We start from the raw sequence: 22,645 nt of genomic DNA on the forward strand, positions 1-22,645 counted from the left end.
TTAACGGCAGCTAAAAACCTACTTCGCTACTTAGCAGGTACTAAATCCCTAGCAATCTGCTACGGAAATAGGGTAATTAAAGCTAATTTACCACCTAACTCTTTGATTGGGGGTTTTAAAGGCCTAAAATTACTTGGTTTTAGTGACAGCGATTTTGCCGGGGCTAGGGAAGATTCAAAATCCACTTACGGATATTTGTATACCCTATCTGGGGGCCCTATAACGTGGAAGTGCAAAAAGGCTAGTACTATAGCTTTAAGCACCCCAGAAGCCGAAACCGACGCCTTAGCGGAAGCCCTGCGTGAAGCACAGTGGCTTAAAAGCCTATTTACAGAGATTGGACTACCTGTAAAAGGCCCTATTGCAATATTTGGAGATAATACAGGCTCTATAGCTAACGCACACAACCCTACGCACCACCAACGTACTAAACATACGTTATTAAAATTTCACTACGTAAGGGAGTTAGTTACAGAAGGATTAGTGACCCTAAAATACCTGGAATCCAAACAAATGCCCGCTGACGGCCTTACAAAGCCCCTAACGCTTCCAATTCACAAGGTTTTTTTAGAGCTTATAGGGTTAAAACCCCTGTAAACTTAGTTTTTACCTATTGAATTGTAGGGCACCTAGTTAGTTCGTTAGCTAACTACCACCATTTTTCTCCTTTGTTTGCAATTATTGGATTTTTGTTAGCCCGACACCAACCGATCTACCCAAACCTACCCTGCTCAGGTTGATTATTAAGCAACTTATACCAACCTTATACCCGAAGTCAAATCCGAATTTAATTAGCTCGCGTTTTGGGCGACCTAGCGATTTTTAATCTACCCTATATATTAAACTCTTCTGGGATCCACAACAACGAACAGCCAGATTAGCTACCTGGCTTAGTAGTAAGTTCCGTTGGTTATAATCTGTAGGTCGTGGGTTCGAATCCGGGGGTTGTTACAATTCTGGGGGTCTTTTTCAATTCGGGGGTTCGTCCAATCTGGGGTTCAGTCAATCGGGGGTTTGGTACAAAGGGCTTATTCATCCAGGGGGTTCGCACCGGGGGTTCGAGTTGGGTTGGGACACAAGGGGGAATTTCTTTTGTTTTTTTGTTTTGGGGGTTTTATTTTACGTACTTTTCTTTTCCGACTTTATTTTTGGATTAAGTAGCAAAAGAGAGGGGGTGTTAATTATATGCATTATTTTGCATGTAATAAGCCCACTTTTATTTGTATATAGCCAATTTTATTTAGTGCCGAAGTGGAGTGGGGAATGGTGGAATTCCGTTACTTTGTTAATGCAGGAATGCAATTTAAAGGTCAGCGAGTGGGGTTAGCTACCCTGTACCGGGTTTAATACCCACCCTGCACCTGCGAGTCAGCTACCCTGTACCGGGTTGAAAATTTCACCAAGTTAACGTTTAAATGCAAACCCAGAGATGGTTTGTATGCAAATGAGGGTGTTTTTTCAAAAACCCATACAAATTAGTTTTTCGGAAATTCATTCGCGGCACCGGAACCTTTTCTGGCGTGCGGACCCCCACTTCGATGTCGGAGAGTATGTAAGGGAAATAAAGCAAAATCTCCCCCAACCAATTATTTATCAGTACCAAAATTATAGTGCATTTCTACCTATTATTTAGCGCTTTTAGCACTGGTTATTTACCACGCCGCACCTAGGGTTTACCCCTATATCCCCTGTTAGCACCATTGTTATTAACAATATTATATTAACGTGGAATTTTGGAATTAATGCAATTTTTTCCAAAATTAAATCCCTTCCATTAAATAAACCGTTAAAGGTCTTGCGGTTATATTTTTGGATTTGCAACGTGGATATATTTGTTGCGATTAAATTATTGGTATTTGCTGGATAAAACGTTTTTTTGTCAGTTAATAATATTAAATTAATTATATATATTGCGTTTTTATTGTCGATAATAATATTTTCGGCGAAAAGGTGGGTATTTTTTTGGTTGCGAAAACCCGCACTATTATTTCCGGTGTTTTAGCCTTATTTTATAATGTAACGGTATAATTTATAAATTTGTTCGGGACTTGTTCCGGATTTTTTTATATTTCTTAATTTTTTTTATAAATTAAAAATTCCCGTTGGAATTTTTTGTAAAAAAGTTTTTTCGTACCAAATTTTGGCGAAATTGTTTATAATTTTTGGATTTAAATAATTTTTGTAAAATTGTGTTTTTTTCGTCGGGATTTATATTAAATTCCCTCGATTTTTCCGATTTTTTCGTGCCTGTTAAAACCCAATGGAATTTGTCGCAATTTTTTGGTTTCCAGCGATATTTCCTGTTATCGGCGTTTTTGTATGGCTATTGGGTTTTTTATGCAAATTTTTCTTAATTTAAATTGCTTTCGTTTAAATTTTTTTGCAAATTATTTCCTCCTATTATTATAAAAGTCGGGATGGGACGTAAATTTGGTTTGTTAAATTTTTTTAATTGTACGTATATTTCGAAAATCTTTAAATATTTTTCCACGTTTATTAATGGTTTTCCTATAATTATTATTCTATTTATTTTATAAAATTAGTAAATTTCCCAAAAAACGGATATTTGCGCCGCGATTATTAATACTAAATCGGTAACCCCAATTGTGTTTTGAATTTTTGGAATATTATATATTTTGGCAAATATAATTTTTTTTGCATATTTTATATCCAGGTTTTTGGATTTGTATTTTTTTACCTGGTTCTGTCGAACTGGTTCCGGTATTTACGGCGTATTTTATTTATTTTTATATTTTCCAGGGGATTAATTAAAAATCGAAAAATGCGGAGGAAAAATTGGGTATTCGCCGTTTATTTTTATTATGTTATAACGTTCGCCTTTTTTATAAAATTTGCCTCCGTTAACCTCGTAATTATAACGGAAACGTCGTTTTAATATTTGGTTACGTCGGAAATCGATAAAACAAATACCACGTTATTATACCATTTTCCGAATTTCTGGTATATTGGTAATTTTTCGTCGAAATCGTTGTTTGCATCCAAATTTTAACGTTTTTTCCACATTATTTTTTTATTCCGGTGGTTTAAAAAAAAGGTTTTTGGTAATTTTAATATAAATGGGGTTGGGTGCATTTTCGGTTAAAAAATTAATTAAAACCCAAATAAAGCGTTTTTAAACGGTAATTTTAATAAATAAAAACCATTCGGACCATTTTTTCGCCGTGCGTTAAATAATAGTGGCAAATTTTATTCTTTTTCGGTGGAATAAAATATAATGGGCAAATATAAGGTTCGCGGGAATATTAGTGGGTAAAAAATTTAATTGTAAATATTAAGAAAAAATATTAAATATATAGGTTATGTAATTTGTAAATAAAATAAACGATTTATAAAATTTTCGGGTTAAATGTTAATCGGGTTTATAATTGTTGCAAACGTTATTTTTTATTTAATTTATTTAAACGAATGTATTTATATAGCTGGATTTATATAGTCGAACAGATTTCCGTACAATACCAATTTAATTTTAGGAAAATAAATTAAAAAAGTGTTATGCGCGTTACAAAGACGTGTTTGAGTGAAAAAACGCGTTATGTTTTTGACAAAAAACGCAAATAAAAACGTTGCTAATGATTTAGCTGGTTTTAGCCCGATTTAGGCTCAGTGTGGCTGAATGTTTTGTTAAAGGTTGAAATGCACGCCGTTGGGGCTGATTGCGGTGGTTTAGTACGCGACAAGATTAGTCGTTAGACAATAATATACCACCTTTTACCCAATAACAACGTTTTGTTGATCGATCGATCTACGAAAGGCCTATTAACAAAAATACCAATTTTAGGTAGAGTATTATTGACAGTATAGACTGGTTAGCGAGTGGTCGAAATACTACTGATGATTGCACTCCTTGGTACATAATGAGCCCTCGGATTACAAACGCACTGGTATAAGCAGAGTCCGCACCGTCTTTCTCGATTGAACCTCAAATTGATCAAGTATATTTACTAGTTACCCACCTTTTGTTTCCCCTATAAAGGTGATTAAGCAAAACGTTCAGCTGGCATCTGTGCATGTAACCCAACCTCTCACCGGCAACCTTTACGGTGGCTACATCCACGCTGTTTTCCGCAGCCAAGATGTCCGGGCATGTATAATTGTTAGCCATCGCCGGACTCCTTTATCACTTTCATGACGTTGGCGGTGCACCAAAGCCCCGGGACATGATCGCAAACAGCAGTATACATGCGGCGGCAATTCTCCTTTTAAATGCGATCCCTCTGGCCGTTCCACCTGCAAAAAAAAAAAAAAAAAAAAAAAAGCTCCGTAAATGGGGCGAATTGCAATTTGCGACGACAGTGGTGTTTTGGAGACATGGTTCCCTGCACTTGCCAGAGAGTGTCCCAAGGCATGTCACCCCTGAACTGAGAACTCTCTTGGCCCTCAGGCTGACGAGACAGGCGAGCCGGCACAACCTTGACCAGCTACGAGTACCCATGTCTATATGACTGGCTACTGTGCTGGTACTGATGTGGTTCTCACCGGTTCAGAACCATGGGGAGGTCGCCTGCTCCCACCGCCAGACTACCTGTCAAGCTTGCATCGAGTTTACGAACTTTGTAACCACGGCAGAAATCAAGGCCTCGCGGCGCAGACTCAAATGCCAGCTCGGCTGCCTTGCTTGTATCAAAATGAAGGAGAGCAAATTCGCCGTCCCGCTCGACTTCTGGGTGACACGCATAGCCTGTGGTGTTCTCTGCTTTCTTTGGCCATGGCTTCTGATTTGCAAGCATGCACTGGGTCAGGACTAGTGGCATACTCTCGGCATTGGCGTCATCGACATGCTCCAGTTGGGTCTGTGACCTGTCTATAAGGCCACACCGACGCAGAGCGCCTACTGGTGGAATCCTTACTTTCCAGTCTGTGGGTCTTTTGACAAGACCTCTACTATAATGTCTTGTAATCGGCCGAGTATTGCAGAGACTGTCGTGCCGAGGAACAAAATGTGTTATGGCTCGTATGTGTATCTTGTAGTACTACCTCCCTGCTGTAGAGTGTAGAGTAGCCCACTCTATCCTTGCCCTGAAAATGTAGCAAAATGAAATTGACTCGACCCTCCACATTACCTATCCCAAACTTCTGTGAGGTCTTTGTGGATCGATCGGATCATGGCCTTTGACAGAGGTGTCCCGCTCTTCTGCTCTTCCAAACTTTTAACGAAACGCGCAGATCCTGGAATTCGCTCAGTGCTTTGATACCACAAGCTGTTGGTTTAGGAATGCCTCTTGAAGAGTCCATAATCGCCTCTTCCAGCTGGACAGGACGCTCGTGGCTGTGTACACTGGGACTTATCGCCGCGAGGGTTTATACATCAACCCCATACCGAGAACAATGGTACAAGAATAGTTTAGGAACACATCATAAATCTGACCAATACCTTTCGTTCTGACCTTTTGTGATTGTTTTGAACGGCCAGTGTCAATCCAAAACGGAATGCCATGTTGACTCATGATTGTTGATCTGGAACCTGGAGAGTAGTAGATGGCCCTGGCTCAACAAACGCCGTGCGGCCTTGTCGTATTTTACCATGTAATGGTTTCCTTTGGTCATCAGGATGCTCCTAACAGCGGGACAAGCCTCGGTGCATCTCTTGTGTGTTATTCCATGCTGCTCTCGCTCTTCTCCCTCTCCATGGCCAGGATCATAGCAGGCCATCAGAAGAGTGACGCTTGAGTGGAGCTGACCGCGGAGGAGTATCTGATGCGCGCACCAGTTGTTGTCCTTGATCGGATCGAAGACATGGCGCGACGGCCCAGCCACTGTCATCTTCCCGTGCCAGCTCTTGACTTTGGAACCGGTGCTGTTCATAATGTTTTCCTTGACCGCGGCCAGAGTCTCCCATGATCATGAACGGCAGCACCACTTTGGAAAGCCCAAGCTTGTCTGGCGACTCGATGATGCAATTTGCTCTGATTATCTTCTTTGCGGGGTCAAGTCGGGCTCGGTCTTACATGCGACATAGGTTGGTTTCTTTGTTGGTGTCTTCACACCTCACCCATTTTTCGAGAGCATTCGGGAGACGACTTGTGTCGACATAGTGTGTTTTAGACTTGACATCGTACCATTCGATTGGACCATAGCCTTTCTGCAGCACTGTGTTGCCCAGACCAAACCAGAGCCAGGCGCGCAGGGAACAGTTCGGACCTGGTCGATTCGCAGTGTGCTGCTTGGGCGGTGGCACACGTTGGTGATCGGATTGACTTTCCATACATAACGTTCGGGGAATCCGACGAAAGTATAGAACTGTTGGGCCAAGCGTCGCGATGAGAAACTCCGTCTCGAGGTAACAACGAGCCATGAAATGGACCGGAAGCTGATGATCAGCATGCAAGCCGTATTCACTGACGTGCTGCATTATTACTATTACTACTGTTAGATGATGTTAACTGGAGATGGAATTTAGATTTGGATGGTGAGAATTGACGGTGATTTTTTAATGGTGTAAATAGAAGAGGGAAGAGTTGAATCGGGAAAATACAAGCAAATAGGATCAACGAACGAAACACGCTGAAGCGCCAATTTATAGATGTTCGCTGCCTCAGAATTGGAGGTTTGCTGTTTCGTCATCCTCTCATGGCCCCAACTCAGATGCCCAAGACCTGAAAGACACGACGCGGATTAATGTAACATAGACCATTAAGGCTTCAAACAGCCCATGAAACTAGTCAAATCAGAATGCGGCTGCTGAATGCGTCTGCACTGCCCAGAGTCCCTACCCTCACCCGGGCATACTGGATAGGAAACTGGACAGGAGGCGAAGATGGGGAACAAGGTATAATATGTGTCTATAATTGGCATCCAGAGTAGATATCTGGCACATCCAAGTCGTGCTCTGCGGAGTAAGTAGACTGGTATCATGTACTCGGCTCAGGGAGTGACAAGCAACGATTTAACAAGCTGGCCCCGTCTCTAGAGTCTGCTCACTACAATCCAAACGGGTTGTAGTTAGGGCCGAACCCATATACCCAGACATCGGCCCAGCTCAGTCGCATTTGGATACCCAGAGCACCGCCTGTCGAAAGCATACCATATGGCGTGTTTCTGGAGGTAAACCTTTGTGTGACAAATACTCGTCAATCTAGGTTGCATGCCTTCAGGCACACATCGTTGACAAAAGAAAAGACGATCCAAACAACCAGGCATGATCCCGGGCCTCTAGAAGTTTCCGCCAAGGGCTCGGCGTTAAATCGCACTTCTTTGGACTCGGTGGCGGCCTTCGACAAGTCGGCACATAACAGCGCTGGGGATACGGAGCACCGTCCTCAGACTCTGCGGTATAACCTCCGAAAGATTGGTGATGTGGCTGATGACAGGAAAGGTCCATTCATGCAAGTCATACTGCCAAGATCCGGTGTAGGCGTGAAAGATGGCCCAGCACACCATTTAGATGTGGTTTGGTGGACAGCCCCCCATCAATGGCCCAATAAGGCTGATGGGATTGACCAGCCGATGAGGGAATTGAATACCAGCCAAGCCAGCTGGGATCAAATCCAAAGCAGAGCCCACCATAACAATATGTGCAAAACGGTGCTGTACTCGGGAAGTTGCTTCGAACTGTACTGTGCAGATCGTTACGGTAGTGAGGGAAGAAAAGACGAAGGGTTAGCGAGGCACACAGCTATTGCCTGGCGTGAGTCTCGTTGAGGAAAAGACACTGGACAATTCAACGAAAACATAAAGAAAAGAAAACAATCGCGGGCTTCCTGCTCATGACAACACTCCCTGGAGCACGGCTATCGAAGAACAGTTCGGGCCATGATAGTCCTGGAGCCCAAGACGAGATTCCTAAATGAACTGTAGTAAATGTAGGGGAAAGATGGATGGTAGATCACCTGCGAAAGCACTTGGTGGGAGGCTGGGTTTGTTGTACGATGTATCCAATCGGCAGGTAGCTATGTTGGGCACAAGACAAGTTATCGCGTTCAACAGCCGCAATTTGAGCCTCAACAGCATCTCGGCCCAGAGTGGGCAAATCTCGTTACCAAAACTAGGTGGTCGGTACTTTGCTGCCCAGGATTCGTTATGGTTGTTTCCAAAGGCAGCACCAAAACCCCGAGAGAAACCAGCACGGCCTTGCCAGCACAACATCTTGACACCAATGTTTTCGGGCCCACAGTTTGGAGAGCCCAAGTGGGGCAGCCTCGAGGTGCTTTGACGAATCGGAATACGTTCAATTCGTCCAATGACGGGAATCGCCGGCCAGAATTCTTGACCACCAAGCTACCGAACCATCACGAAATCAATCCTGCGCGACGAACAATCCAAAACAACGCTCCGAGCCGAAGCAACGTCACCACAGACCTGTCCAGGGAAACACGCACGTCACAATGGTAAGCTCACGACTCTCAACTTCTAGCGGCCGTTTCCATCGCGCCTCGGCCGTCAATTGCGCACGCTGGAGCGAATTACTGACATTGGTCCTATTTTTTCGCAGTCTGCCGCCTCATCCATCTACAAGCAAGTCGACCCGTCCCCGACCCGCCGCATCGACTCAACATCTGCAGCACCCGATTCTAACATTTGAGAACCTGTAGCCTCCTGTTCCGACGGAACGCCGCCATGCTCGGCACCGTCTTCGCCGGCGCTTTCGTTTGGGAGATTGGATACAACACGCAAATGAACAAGCTCTGGGACAGCATGAACCGTGGCGTACGTCTCGAACAACCCGACCGATATACTCTGGGAATGTGATGGAACAAAGAGAGCTGACAAAGACACCGGAAATAGCGCCAATGGAAGGACATCCGCCACAAGTACGTCGAGGCCAGCGAGGATGACGAGTAAACGAGGGCGACCGATTGGAACAAAGCACTAGACAGAATCAAGAGCGAAAAGCTCGGGCTCCCGGGCCTTTGAGCTTGGGCGCATAGTGTACATCATACTCAGTTTTGTACTGATTAGGGGTGGGCGCATCTAGACGGATAACTTATATTTCGTTTTTGACATTTTGACTTTTCCGAGTATGGCAGTGCACAACCTGGGACATATGCAACTGGACGCTATATACTGCAACCCTGGCCAGTGGGCATCCGATCGTCGGTTTACCTCCTCCTCAACCCACCGGCAGCACCTCCAGTCTCGCCACGATCAGCGAGCGAAACGACCTCGCCAATGCCAGCAGCTTCCTGCTCGTCCTCGAGCGCCGTGATTTCCTCTCGGCAGTCCCACCATTTCTCCTCACTCAGCTCAAACGCCTTGGCCTTGATCTCCTTGACGGCCAGAGTCTCGGGCTGGATGTTCTTCCAGCGCAGGTTGGTCATCAGGATCTCTTGCCACTCGGCCGAGGTGCGCACGAAGAACTCGCGACGGGACTCGAAGGGCTAGGTACGCGTTAGTGATCTTGTAAGCGAAGGACGGAAGCAAAAGAAACTGTGATGGCTTACCCTAGGGTGTGGCAGTCCATCGTCGACCCGGGCCTCTGTGAAATCCTCTGTCTCGTCCTCTTCGGTTCCGATGGATGAACCAAGGGCCGAGTCCGTGTCTGCGTTAGAATCCTGGTCCGCTGGCTTCTTGCCGCGCTTGCTGGGCGTAAACTTCTTGGACTTTTTGTCGCTGTCTTCCTCTTCCTCTTCCTCCTCATCTTCTTCATCTTCGTCTTCGTCATCATCATCCTCGTCGTCGTCGTCTTCATCCTCGGATTGCTGTTCAGAAGTGTCAGTACATTTGCCGTGAACAGGGCCACGACAGAAACACTCACCACCCAATCCTCAGTCTGCCGGCTGAATATCTCCTTGCAACCGTCCATCTTTCCTAGATCAACTGCGTAGAGATCATCAAACGTGAACTCCCTGTCACCCTTCTCGAATGTGCCACCGTAGATGTACAGCACGTCGTCCTGAATCGCGAGCTGCGCGTTGAACCTCGGGTGTGGGAACTCCATCGACACAGGCATCTCCCGCATAGGCTCCTTGGGCTCCTCCTTGGATTCATCCTGCTTAAGCTCAATGTCATCAAGGTTGTCCAACGAGGCGCCCGTCTCCAGCGCGGCAAGCTGCTTGAGCAGCTCCTCCTCGTTGGCCTGAGCACGCCCTCGCCGACCAACCCGCTGCTGCTGCTCGCCACCCTTCTTTCCACCACCCTGTCTGACCTTGCGCAGCGCCAGCGGGAAAAACCTGTTCCTCTCAATGTTCCACGCAAACAGCCCGTTGAAGAACTCGCTCTCCATCCCCTCCTCGCTCTCCTCGACGTCGTGCACGCCGCCAAACAGGATCCCCCGCTTGCCGCGGTGGTGGTACGCCATGGTGGTCCCGGCACGTGTCGGCGTCGGCGTGTTGGCCGGCTTCTTCCTCTTCTCCCACCTGACCGTGGGCGCCGCGCCCGCCGCCGCCTCGGGTCCCGGAGGCGTGATCCTCAAGAAGAAGCAGTCCTGATGCACCATGGGCTTGAGGATGTTCTTTTGGCCCTGCGACCCGGGCTTGGCACCCTTGTTGGCCGCGACTGTCGCCTTGACCCTGGAGTAGCCGCCGTACAACACGGCGCCCTGCTCGTGCGGCAAGAAGGTGAAGCTGGAGCGGGCGTCGGGCTTGAGCTGCGCAGGCGGGAGGGTCGGGTTGAACCAGACAAAGTGTTGCGTGTCGTACAGCCACAGGTCGGCCAGGTACCGCGTCTGGTTCGCCGTGTCCTGGAACCCGCCAAACAGGATAATGTACTGCTTAAAGTACGTCATGCGGTGCCCGCTGCGTGCGGGAGGGGTCTTGCCCTTGGCCTCGACCTTTTCCCACTCCTTGGACTGCGCGTCCAGTCGCCAAAAGTCATTGTAGTGGTAAAACGTGCCCTGTTTAGGGCTGGAGAACTCCCCGCCAAAGAGAAAGACCGAGTTGGCCTGGTTCCCGCCGCGACACCACGCGTGGCCGGACCGAGGCAGAGGGGCGTTGGGGGAGGTCACGGTCCGCCACTCGTCGCGGTCGATGTGGTAGACGTGCAGGTCGTTGAAGAAGGTGGCCAGCGCGCCGTTGTAGTACTCGCCGCCAAACAGCAGGAGCTGGTTGGTATTGGACGGCGAGGCCAGGAAGCACGAGGCGGCGCGAGGTCGGGGCGCCTCACTCGACACCGTCTCTGTCACCTTGTGGAACTGCTCCTGCTGCCGCTGGTACTCGGCCAGGACCGCGTCCAGGTCAACGTCCTCGGCATCGCTGTCGTCGACCTTGGCCGATTTTGCCTTTGCCTTTTTCTCGGCCTTCTTCTCCTGCTTGGCCTTTTTTTCGGCCAATTTGGCCTTTTTGTCGCCTTTGGCTTTTTTGTCCTTTGCCATGATGTGAAACTATTCACAATTATGACGTATGCAGGAACAAATTTCAGAACCCCCACGATGGTGTTACACTAAAACGCTGACTTTTGGGGTCGATAGTGAGGGGCTCATGCGGTCAAAAAAAATCTTGCTACTAATGCAACCACTGTAGGAGACTCCGCACAAATCTACAGAACAAAAAAAGGTCTACTTGGATGCATATACCTCGACCAGACTGTGTATTTGCTCGAGGCCAATTGAAGTACCTGAGAATTCATTGCACGTTTCCAGCAGAGTTTGCATTGTGTTCGTCTGCGGGGTTGCGTACGCCAACCACGAGAGCAATCAAGACTTGGTGCTTGTAGTTGCAGTTTAGATTAATTTACACGGAAGACCAGGTAACCCAGTCACCTTGAATTGCTTGTTAAGCTTCCTATGGCTGTGGCCCAAAACGACAAGATCTAGTATCCTTGTTCCTTGACCCAGGCGGCTACATCACTACGATCACGCTCGAGCCAGGCAATCTTGGAGCGAATGGCATCCAAGCTCTGGGCCAGAGACATCTCGTACCCCTTGTTGTCCTTGTTGGCAAAGAACTCCTCAACCTGCTTCAGTTGCTCCGGCTTGGTCAAGCTAGACGTGCAGATGGCTACCATGCTTCCAAGCATGGACAGTGCTGGAGGAAGCTTGATGTAAAGTGCGTCCCAGTTGTCCATTATCCACTTGCTCAGGGCTTCGATACCTTCCGAGTGGCTGCGCAGGCCGGCAGCGGGCATATAGATATCCTGATCCTTGACCTCGCCGCTGAACATCAGGTCGAGGGTTTGCTTGATGTGCTCCGGCTTGTTGGACCGGCCAAGGCTTCGGAGCGCCGTGTTGCGCTCATCGCTGTTGGTAGAAGTACGGTAGAAGTCGAGGATACGGTTGTACTATTGTGTGTTAGAAAGAATGAACAATTCACAGCGTCTGGTCCGGCGTCACATACCTCATCGTCACCGCCATACTTCAAAGCCATGGCAAAAACGCTGCCACGAATGTTGGGGTGAATGGCAGACTTGTCGCCATCCATAAACTTCTTGAACATATCCTTGGCAGCAGCAACAATGTCCTTGTCACCAGCGATTCCAGCCGATCCAAAGAGGAGCGCCTTGAACTGTTGCTCGATATGCCCATCGCTTTCCGAGAAGGCCCATCCCATCTTGTGGGCCCTGGAGCTGATCAGGTCTCGCTGGAACGCCTCGAGGCTGTCTTTGATAGCCTTGTCCTCAAAGATCCAGGCGCTGTGCACGGCGGCGAGACGACCAATGATCTCGGTCCAAACCACAAACTGCGACTCCGAGTCGTAGCCCTTGAGCAGGTTCAAAACGCCCGAAGTCTTTTGGTAGCCCGAAACGGCCAGAGCGCCGGCATCAGCAAGCATGCCAGCGCGGTCCTCGACCGACAGCAATCCATTCCTGGCAGCGTTGCCCAACTTCTCCAGTCGCTCCGGAGAGTATGCGGTACGGAACAGGCTTGTGTGGTTGGCATTGAGCTTGAAAAAGTCCACGTCGGGCAGCTTGAAGTCGTTCTCCCTAGCGGTGAGTGTCCTAGACTCATCGATGCCGTCCTTGGTACGCAGGCCAAGCAGAACAGGGTAAAGCACCTGGTCCTCCTCCGGCTTGGTGTCACCAGTCCTCAAGAAGCGGTTCTGCTTCAGGTGGATGCTGCTGTCTTTCTCGTTCTCCGTAACAGTGATGACGGGGTAGCCGACGTTCTTGGTCCAGGCAGTCATCACCTCGTGAACTGGCTTGCCGCTTGCTTTGGCGAGCGAGTCCCACAGGTCATCCGTTTGCGTGTTGCCGTATGCGTGCTTCTTGAGGTATTGCCTGACACCCTCGAGGAAAACATCCTCGCCCAAGTACGTCGAGATCATGCGAAGCACGCACGAGCCCTTGGCGTAGCTGATGGAATCAAAGATCTGGTTGATCTCGTCCGCACGCTTCACTGGAACCTCGATCGGGTGACTGCTCCTCAGAGAGTCGAGAGACAATGCTGACTGGAGAGTGTCTGTAACGTATGACTCCCAGACCTTCCATTCGGGGAAGAAGACGTTGCACGAGTACCACGAGGCCCACGTGGCGAAGCCCTCGTTCAGCCAGAGTCCATCCCACCAGTCCATCGTGACCAGGTTACCGAACCATTGGTGCGCCAGCTCGTGCTGCACCACCTCGGCAACACGCTCCTTGGTGGCAGCCCCGCTAACCTTTTCGTCCAGAAGAAGGTCGACAACACGGTAAGTGACAAGCCCCCAGTTCTCCATGGCTCCCTGGGCAAAATCGGGAATGGCGACCTGGTCCATCTTGGGCAGGGGGAAGTCGATACCGAAAACCTTTTCGTAAAACGCCAGCGTCTTGGCAGCGAGGTTCAGCGAGAAACGGCCATGCTCGATGTTGAGGCCGGGCGGCGCGTAAACACGGACGGGCACACGGAAGTCTTTGGTCTCGATGTAGTTGAGCTCGCCCACAATGAAGGCGAGGAGGTATGTAGACATGAGGGGCGAGTTGTGGAACTTGACAGCTTTCTTGGTGGTGCCAGTCAATGCAGACTGAACCTCACTTTCGGAAGCAACATCCATATTGCTCAGACAAGTCAGCTTCTTGTCGGCGATAAGAGTGACTGCAAAGGTGGCCTTCAGAGAGGGCTCATCAAAACAAGGGAAAGCTCTCCGTGCATCTGTAGGCTCCATCTGTGAGACGGCGAGGACACCCTCTGAACCATCATCCCTCTTGTAGACAGCACGGTAGAAGCCAGCCATCTTGTCGTTCAAAGTCCCGGTGAAGTCGATTGTCAGCTCGGCTTTGCTGCCTTTGCTGATGGTTTCGTCAAAGTCGATCTTGGTGACCTGTGTGTCCTCATTGTACGAGATCTTGGGCGATGTAATGGTTTGTCCTCCAGATGTGACCTTGGCATTCTTCACATCAATCTCGAGGGTGTGTAGGGAGATTGACTTGGAGTCTTCGGCCACGTCCAAGTGAACTACAACACTGCCATTAAAGGTGAACTTTTCCAAGTCCGGTTCGAGAGTCAAGTCATAGTGCTTGGGCACAACGTTGGTGGGCAGGAGCTCTCTCCCGGTGGCGTTGTTTGCGCCGACCCCACCTCCCATCTCGATGTCGTGGAGTTTGCACATGTTGTTTCGGCGGTAGGAGCAAAGTCGTGCAGGAGGATTGTTGCGCAACCGCAAGGTGTTTGTTCGAAGTCGGTCAAGAGGTCGTGTTTGAGGGGCATATGAAGTGCCCAGTACCGAGCTAGAGTAGAAGCGGGTGTGTGGAGGAGGGGTTCGGTTGCTGTGGGCGCGTGATGCAGGAAAGAGGGTCCGGACTGTTAGTTAATCGATCATCCAAAGTCTCCGATAGTCTGCAAAAGCCCAGGCGACCAGAAGTCAAATTTGGGGATTATTGGGTGCAATGAGTATATGCCAAGAATGTTGAGAAGAGCCTTTTTATATTGTTGGCACTGGCACACACAATAAGAGCAGGCGGTATTGTGCGCGACAAACAATAGTAAGAGTCCGCCACCGGTGCGCAGTGCAGGGGTGAGAACTGAAAGAAGAGATGACAGCGTGAGGCCTGGTTCATCACTGCACTCATCCGCCAACATCCCTTGGAGCCTCGGATTGTGATATAAGGGTTACTGACTGGATTCTAGAAACAACAGTTCTCGCTGGGATGTGGCGCGACAAAGCGAGACCATGTGATGACAGCGTTGGTAATGGGACACGCTTCCCCAATCGCAACGCCAGCGCCGAAGACATAATTAAACAATCCGGCGAAGCCGGTGAATTAGAAGTTTGTACAGAGAAGCAAAGTCTAATGATATAACGATACTAATCAAATCTGAGATATTATAATACAAATCGTTGCTGTCGTTGTTTACTTAACCGCGTATCGTTCAATGGACATGATCCAGAGCTTCCAAATTTTTACTGCTTCTAGCGCCAGCTTACCGTTTCTGGCAGGCGGTAAAGGTGGAGGGAGGCTGCACCCCGGACCAACCGGCAAGGGTCTCAGATGGCTTATGTCAGCCGAAATATCTCCAAGCTCTTCGTCGGGTTAACAAAGTAAATACTTGGCTACTGTGCTGAACGCTCAATCGAGCTCCCAATCGCCGCTCAGGACTTCAGATCAATGTGCGTCATATTACTAGTATGCTTTTGAGGAACCCTACCAGCCTCACGTAGAGTCATGGACATCAGTCACATATCGGTGGCAACGAGGCCACGGTGGGGCTACACTCACGGAGTCACGGCAAAGTCCACCCCAACGTCAGACCCCACTGCCACTGGTTTGGTGAGAGCTTGTGCAGCGCTTGGCTGGCCCGAGCTCCTGCCCCTCCAAACTGTATCCAAGCCCGAATTGTTTGTGCCCAGTTGTTGAGAGCTGAAGCTTCCATCACCCCACCTCACTTACGTTGACCAAGAGATCCTTGTTCCGTGATAGGTAGGTAGATACGTAGAGTAGGCAAGGTAGGAGCGCTGGCCAACTGTAATGAGCTTGCTTTCTCGTCCGATGGAGGGAAGCAGAATTTTTCTTGATCGTGCTCATCCCTCCGGGAAACAATTCACTTTCACTCTTCTCATCTTCACATCAAAATCCCTAGGAGGAACCAATTGCAACGTCCACGCTGAGCACGCTGCTCTGTCCTGTAAGTCTGCCTAGAAACCATGACAACACCATCCTAGTCATTATCTACTGCCCCTCCATTGATCTGGATCCTCAAGGTTGCCCCGCCATTATGTGCATGGAAGCTTCTTCCCTGGCGATGTCGGGCCTTTAAGCATTGGTGAAAAAGACGCCTCTAGTTCCACTGGGTCTGTTTCATGAGCGAATTTCTTGCATGTACCAGTCATTTCTATTTCTGCAGATGGCCATCTTCAGTCAGAAACTTGTCTTCTTACATCTTTGCTGAACAAGTTCTTCAGTCTAACGCACCACCCAGAAATACAAGAATCAGTACGAACCTCCCTTGACTCCTAAGCCAGCACTGTACACTTACTGGTCGAACTAACGCAAGGTATCACTGCGCAGACTACCGCCACAATGGCTATTACCAAGATCCACGCTCGCTCCGTCTACGACTCTCGTGGAAACCCCACGGTCGAGGTTGATGTCGTCACCGACACTGGCCTCAACCGTGCCATTGTTCCCTCTGGAGCTTCGACCGGTACGATCAAACACACCTGACATACCGCTGCAATCATCTGACAGTTACGCTATAGGTCAGCACGAGGCTTGCGAGCTTCGCGATGGTGACAAGTCCAAGTGGGGCGGCAAGGGTGTCACCAAGGCTGTTGAGAACGTCAACAACATTATCGGCCCTGCCCTGATCAAGGAGAACATCGACGTCAAGGACCAGTCCAAGGTTGATGAGTTCCTCATCCAGCTTGATGGCACTCCCAACAAGACCAAGCTCGGTGCCAACGCAATCCTCGGTGTTAGCTTGGCTGTTGCCAAGGCCGGTGCCGCCGCCAAGGTACGAACGTCTTTGATGTGCCATTTGATGGTTGATGCTAATTTTTTAGGGTGTTCCTCTGTTTGCCCACGTCTCCGACCTCGCCGGAACCAAGAAGCCTTATGTCCTTCCTGTCCCCTTCATGAACGTCCTGAACGGAGGGTAAGAATTTCACCCGATATGACTACACTGCGAGTACGTCACTAACACGAGCCTTGTAGTTCGCACGCTGGTGGTCGCCTGGCCTTCCAGGAGTTCATGATTGTGCCCTCGTAAGTGCAGTAATACCAAGCCGATGTGACCACTGATCTTACTGACTGCCAATAGCGCCGCCCCTTCTTTCACCGAGGCCATGCGCCAGGGTGCTGAGGTTTACCAACAGCTGAAGGGCCTTGCCAAGAAGAAGTACGGCCAGTCGGCTGGCAACGTCGGTGACGAGGGTGGTGTCGCCCCCGATATCCAGAGCGCCGAGGAGGCTCTCGAGCTGATCACGGCCGCCATTGAGGCTGCTGGCTACACGGGCAAGATGAACATCGCCATGGATGTTGCCTCGACCGAGTTCTACAAGGAGGACGAGAAGAAGTACGACCTGGACTTCAAGAACCCCGACAGCGACAAGTCCAAGTGGATCACCTACGAGGAGCTGGCTGCCATGTACAGCGATCTTTGCAAGAAGTACCCCATTGTCAGCATCGAGGACCCGTTCGCTGAGGACGACTGGGAGGCCTGGAGCTACTTCTACAAGACCCAGGACATCCAGATCGTTGCCGATGACCTGACTGTCACCAACCCTCTTCGCATCAAGAAGGCTATCGACCAGAAGGCCGCCAACGCTCTGCTCCTCAAGGTCAACCAGATCGGTACCCTGACCGAGTCTATCCAGGCTGCCAAGGACTCTTTTGCCGACGGCTGGGGCGTCATGGTCTCGCACCGTTCGGGTGAGACTGAGGATGTTACCATCGCCGACATTGCCGTCGGTCTCCGTGCCGGTCAGATCAAGACCGGTGCCCCCGCCCGCTCGGAGCGTCTTGCCAAGCTCAACCAGATCCTCCGCATTGAGGAGGAGCTCGGCTCCAACGCTGTGTTTGCTGGCGAGAGCTTCCGCAAGGCCATCAACATGTAATGCAAAATTGTTAAAATGCGAGGCTGGAGTAGCCTCTTCCTGATGGTATCGAGGACTATGCTGGCACTTGAGCGGTATTGTCCTCTGAAGCAGGTAACTTAACGGCTTATGATAAAAAATGAACTCAGATAGACGATGGGCTGTTTTGCAGGTACCCATAATAATACCCATTTGGCCCTTTTGATTTTAGACTTGCCGTTGAATGCACTGGAAAGTCAGTTTGTTCCTAGTAGAGGCTAGCCAAACCAGAACTGTAGCTGTCAGGCCAATCCACATATGGAGTGCAACTGTTTCTGCTGCACAATAAAGCTCGCTAGAGAATGTTATGTGGGAATCATTGTCATTTGCAAGACCTTGAAAACTAACTAGCTCAGGATAGTCGCTAGTCAGGGGAATATAGAAAAGAATACGCCAAAAGAAACGGAAAAACTCGCCACGGTGCCACCGAGTATAAAATGTCAAAAAGGAAATACGCATAAACATCCGTCACTTCCTCCCCTTTGCCCAAACCTCAACCTTGCCAATCAAGCTCTTCAATCCGACGCCCCTCTCGCAGTTGCCCTCCAGCCAGGTCTCCATTCGCTCTCTGACGTTCTTCATGCCCCTGAGAACGGGCATCTTTGCTCCGTCCTCGGCCTCGATGTGCGCCCCCGGGTTGAGCAGCAGGTCGAAGCAGTCGCTCCAGATGTCGGTCTGCCAGTAGCGCTTGAGGCTCTCGCGGACCTTGTAGCGCCTGCCGCCGGTCCCGGGCATGTTGGCGTCGCAGCGGACCGTCTCGATGTACTTTCCAAACAGGAGGCAGTGGATGGTTCCGGCCAGCCCGTGACAGTCGATCTGCCAGGTCCAGGGCCTGCCCTCGCGCATCTCGGCGCAGTCCTGGGGTGACGTCTTCCAGTCGGCGACGAACTGTACGTCTGGCCGGAATGCGCGCATGTCGATCCCGCGGCCAAAGTCAATGAGGGTGACACCGCGCGACGACCAGCCGCCGCTGCCGTCGGCGCGCCACTGCGAGCTGAGTTGGGCGCCCGCGCTGGGGTCCGAGGCGGTCGAGGGCGCGTCGAGACGGAGCAGGCAGTTGTCGGCCTTGAGGTCGCCGTGCAGCAGGCCCTTGGAGTGCAGGGCCTCGGCGGTGCGGAGGAGCTCGATGCTGAAGAACATGGCCAGCGTTTCGTCCATGACGCCCGAGGGCTCGGCGCGGAAGAAGTTGACCACGTCGAGGAGCGTGCCGTGCGGGTGGAAGGGGAGCATGAGGAAACCCTCGTCCTGGTACAAGTGGAACTCGAGCGCTGCCGAGAGCGAGGCCACGGCGCGGTGCTGCGGGCCCAGGCGGTCGTGGGCAAGACGCATCATGTGGAATTCCCAGGCCGAAGGGGGAGTTTCCATCTTTAGCGCCTCGAGGTGGCTTCGTTGGCTGTGCGCTGTTGCAAAGGCACCCTTGCCCATCTCGATTGCGTTTTCATCCTGAGGGTCTGCAGCGTCGGGGGCTGAGTTCTCTACCAGGAAGACAGGGGCAAAGGCGCCCTTCCCGAGCTCCTTTTTGACTGTATACTTCATTTCGCAGCTGGGGAACTCGATAGTTGGCTGTAGTGGTAGGTTGCTTGTCTTGTCTCCGCTTGCTTTGGCTTTGGTGAGAGCCTTGGCGAACTTGCGGATCTCGGAGCCCTTTTCATATTTGCCAGGCCTGTGGTCGTAGTATCGTGGTTGTGAGGTGAGCGCCGGGCTGGCTTTGGATAGGATCTCGGCCCTGACAGACTCCTCTACTGGGTTGCATTGTAGATCCGCAATGATGGGCCCTTTGGGTGGTATGCTCTTTGGTTGAAGTGCAGTCCTTCCCACAACCTTGGGCACAACCGGCTGCAACGCCTTCCTCGGCGGTGCAGGCTCATCCTCCACAATGTCTCGTAGAGGACTGCTGGGGGGCTCAGCACTCCCTTCGTCTTCGTCTTCGTCTTCGTCTTCGCTGGTTGGGAAAGTACGCCGACACCTACTAGGCGTCTTTGTAAACGCAGAACGACTTCCGCCGCCCGAGCCCATGTTGATATCAGTCTCTGTCCGCTCTGTGATGGGCGTCATAAACGGCAGACGGTTGTTAGCCATCTCGACAGGATCGCGATATGTGCGGCGCTCTGGGACATAGTCTTCTGGTGGGATGGGGACAAAGGTCGTCCTGGTTCGAGGATCGTCATCATCTATTGGCGTTTCCGGTTCCAGGTTTTCGTCATCTTCCGGATTGAGTTCCGGGCTGGGTTGCTCTGTGAAGTTGGATGCCCTAGTGACATCTTGGTCTTCCGCACCGATGTCATCCAGATTAGGTATATGTTTTCGAGCAGTAAAGTCAGACCATTCGCTGACGCTCTTGTCATCGGCTGTGTCATCGGCGTCTATGGCCTCATCTTCAGCGTTATCATCATCATCATCATCTTCTTCTTCTTCTTCTTCTTCTTCTTCTTCTTCTTCTTCATCTTCATCTTCATCTTCATCCCCTGCTTCACTAATCGCTCTCGTGGTGTTTCCACTCTCTGCTCCGCTGGTATAGTCTCCATCGGTATCGTAGTCTTCGTCTGCACTGCCTTCTTCCTGAGTAGCGGGCTTGATTGGCGCGTTGAATATGTCATAAATATCGTCCGTTGCAGCCCGGGTATGCATGGTCATCGTCGGCTCAGAGGTACCTTTCCTCTTGAGCAGCTTTGGTCGTGATGGCGAGTCCAGCTTCGCCTTGACTGTAGAGTCGTTAGATCTGAGAGTGTGAGCGAAGCAGACATTACTTACTTATTTGTGTTTCATTAACCTCCATTACTTTCTTTTTTCTTGGTTTCCCTTCTTTGGGAATTGGCTTGATGGGTGCACCATTCTCATCCAGGGGTATTGTGTCGCGATGGATGACTAGCTTTTGCGGCGCATTCTCGTCAAGAAGATCAACTTGTGAGATTACGGGTGGAGATTGGTTATTTTCATCCTTTAGGGGCACCTTTCTTTCAACCGGAGAGGGTCTCCTGTCACGATGAATGACAAGCTTCTGTGGAGCGTTCTCGAGGTCAACTTGAGAGGGCACAGGCGAAGGACGGTTTTCGTCCCTCAGAGGCACCATTCTTTCCACAGGGGTCTCGGGCCTTTCATCCAACCATCCAGCCCTCGCCAATAGGACTTCCTCAAAACTCAACTCAGATCCTGGAATCTCAGGGGTGGGGTACAAAACTCGAAGGTCGAACACTATGCGCTGCCTCTTGCCAGCTCGAGGGTCCACGGTCACTTGATGTTCAGATGCATCAATTGGAATATGGGATTTCATCAATAACGACTGAAGTACAAAAATCATAACCGGTCGGATCGCCGCCAAAATTAGTCCTGTATTCATCAATATGTGGACGGCCACTAAGGGGACGAGAGGGCAACGGGTGCTTACCGTATCCCTGAACACAGCCATCTTGGGCCCGCTGGGCTTCCTCGACCCCGTCTTGAGCGTCTCTCCTACCCATGACTTGGGCTCCATCACGTTCTCCTTCTTGCGGTGAGCCAACGAGTCGATGGTATCCCATCCCTGGGGTCCTGCCTCACGCGAACCCAGCGCGGACGCTGGTGCGGCGTCGGCATCTGAGAAGATTGCCAGCTTGGACTTGGCCGGCTTGGACCGACTGCTGCTTGCTGTGGCGGCCTGCCTCTGTGCTGCTTGAGGGTCTGTAGGTGCCGAAGAGGCAAACGGGTCCATCTTGGCGGCAAGTGCGGGCCGCATGGTTGGCAATGCAGGGGAGGAGGGTGCGTCAGCCTCGTCGCCAGCCTGTTGCGCGCGGCGCTGCTCAAACTCTCCCAGCTTGCGCACCAGGCGCTGTTGAGGACGGGCGTCCCGCTCGATGCCAAGCCTGTACACCTCCTCTGCTTGGTTCCAGCGTCCTGCACCCTCTAGCCAGGCAGCATACTCCTCGTAAAACAGGGCGAGTCCCTCACCGATGCCGTGGCGCGACACGTACAGGAAGGTCTCGCGGGGCGCGTCGGAGAAGAATTTGATGTAGTAGAGCCACAGCTTCAAGTAGCGGGGGTCGTTTTTGTACTGTGATGAGCCGATAAAGGCCTTGGTGGCGCGCTCGAGGAGCACATGCAGCTGCGACTGGGCCGTCGCTTGAGCCGAGGGGTATGCGTCTAGCGTCCAACGGACATATCGATCGTAGACATCGAGCGGGTCGTCGAGGTCGGCGGCGTTGGCGAGCTCGGCCTCGTATTCTGCGCGGATGCAGTCGTGGATGTTGTTTGTGTCGTTGGGCGTCGGCGGCTGGCTCTTACCCATCGGCGAGGGCGCAAACAGACCGGCGAGCTTCTTTGCGGAGCGGCCACCGGGGAGGGACTGGATGTTCTCCTTGTGGCCCTCGATGACGTCGAAGTTGATGAGGTCTTCCGAGTCCCCCATAGTGGCGGTGAGGGGGAGGGGTTTTTTGCTTAATGATGTGGGTAGCAAGAGATGCCGTAAACTACAGGCAATCTTCTTGTTCTTGAGACTGATTTGGCTGTTTGCCTCGATGACCTACCGTATCACGAGTGGTTTTGCTGGAGAATACGCAGAGACGTTATGCCTTCTGAATCAATCACTCAATCAATCATTTGCGCGCAATGCATGTGTCAATATTTTGGACACGCGCTAAAGTGGCGTTGTTGTTGTGGCAACGGGTGGGTCCGGCAGATTGTCAACCACAAGTTGAGCAAGCAAACGTTGCCATGTAAAATCACGTGCACCAAACCTCAAAGGCTGCAAGGACTGTAACAATGCAAGCCAGGATGCAATCACTCCACGATAGCATCAT

The 22,645-nt window shown here is 50.5% G+C and overlaps 7 protein-coding genes across 7 annotated transcripts; 3 read left to right on the forward strand and 4 right to left on the reverse strand.

Annotated features, from left to right (window-relative positions):
• Positions 1 to 1,207: 1,207 nt before the first annotated feature.
• MGG_16470 (uncharacterized protein) lies at positions 1,208 to 1,670 on the forward strand (the record flags this gene model as incomplete). Its single annotated transcript, XM_003710650.1, has 3 exons — positions 1,208 to 1,322; positions 1,480 to 1,548; positions 1,612 to 1,670. Coding segments are annotated over 3 exons (243 nt in total), but the record flags the coding sequence as incomplete, so codon positions are not given.
• A 3,214-nt stretch (positions 1,671 to 4,884) lies between these two features.
• MGG_16471 (uncharacterized protein) lies at positions 4,885 to 6,111 on the reverse strand. Its single transcript, XM_003710651.1, has one exon. It carries the CDS (start codon positions 5,821 to 5,823, stop codon positions 5,434 to 5,436), a length of 390 nt encoding a protein of 129 aa, XP_003710699.1. The 5' UTR covers positions 5,824 to 6,111; the 3' UTR covers positions 4,885 to 5,433.
• A 2,072-nt stretch (positions 6,112 to 8,183) lies between these two features.
• Positions 8,184 to 8,960, forward strand: MGG_10604 (uncharacterized protein). Its single transcript, XM_003710652.1, has 4 exons — positions 8,184 to 8,345; positions 8,450 to 8,472; positions 8,550 to 8,664; positions 8,743 to 8,960. The coding sequence occupies exons 1-4, from the start codon at positions 8,343 to 8,345 to the stop codon at positions 8,797 to 8,799; spliced, it is 198 nt and encodes a 65-aa protein (XP_003710700.1). The 5' UTR covers positions 8,184 to 8,342; the 3' UTR covers positions 8,800 to 8,960.
• Positions 8,961 to 9,056: 96 nt separating this feature from the next.
• Positions 9,057 to 11,266, reverse strand: MGG_10605 (kelch repeats protein; the record flags this gene model as incomplete). The annotated part of the gene is made up of 3 exons (XM_003710653.1): positions 9,057 to 9,335; positions 9,399 to 9,656; positions 9,713 to 11,266. The coding sequence occupies 3 exons, from the start codon at positions 11,264 to 11,266 to the stop codon at positions 9,057 to 9,059; spliced, it is 2,091 nt and encodes a 696-aa protein (XP_003710701.1).
• A 190-nt stretch (positions 11,267 to 11,456) lies between these two features.
• MGG_16472 (aminopeptidase 2) lies at positions 11,457 to 15,181 on the reverse strand. The gene is made up of 3 exons (XM_003710654.1): positions 14,920 to 15,181; positions 12,228 to 14,568; positions 11,457 to 12,171 (listed from the first exon to the last, which is right to left on the reverse strand). The coding sequence occupies exons 1-3, from the start codon at positions 15,033 to 15,035 to the stop codon at positions 11,704 to 11,706; spliced, it is 2,925 nt and encodes a 974-aa protein (XP_003710702.1). The 5' UTR covers positions 15,036 to 15,181; the 3' UTR covers positions 11,457 to 11,703.
• A 644-nt stretch (positions 15,182 to 15,825) lies between these two features.
• MGG_10607 (enolase) lies at positions 15,826 to 18,039 on the forward strand. Its single transcript, XM_003710655.1, has 6 exons — positions 15,826 to 16,233; positions 16,309 to 16,444; positions 16,500 to 16,753; positions 16,803 to 16,894; positions 16,954 to 17,004; positions 17,060 to 18,039. The coding sequence occupies exons 2-6, from the start codon at positions 16,321 to 16,323 to the stop codon at positions 17,853 to 17,855; spliced, it is 1,317 nt and encodes a 438-aa protein (XP_003710703.1). The 5' UTR covers positions 15,826 to 16,233; positions 16,309 to 16,320; the 3' UTR covers positions 17,856 to 18,039.
• Positions 18,040 to 18,119: 80 nt separating this feature from the next.
• On the reverse strand, positions 18,120 to 22,469 carry MGG_14329 (BUB protein kinase). The gene is made up of 3 exons (XM_003710656.1): positions 21,259 to 22,469; positions 20,625 to 21,153; positions 18,120 to 20,575 (listed from the first exon to the last, which is right to left on the reverse strand). Exons 1-3 carry the CDS (start codon positions 22,252 to 22,254, stop codon positions 18,342 to 18,344), a joined length of 3,759 nt encoding a protein of 1,252 aa, XP_003710704.1. The 5' UTR covers positions 22,255 to 22,469; the 3' UTR covers positions 18,120 to 18,341.
• Positions 22,470 to 22,645: the final 176 nt, after the last annotated feature.

The sequence above is a fragment of the Pyricularia oryzae genome, chromosome 1 (genome assembly GCF_000002495.2).
Source record: "Pyricularia oryzae 70-15 chromosome 1, whole genome shotgun sequence".
Taxonomy (NCBI): domain Eukaryota; kingdom Fungi; phylum Ascomycota; class Sordariomycetes; order Magnaporthales; family Pyriculariaceae; genus Pyricularia; species Pyricularia oryzae.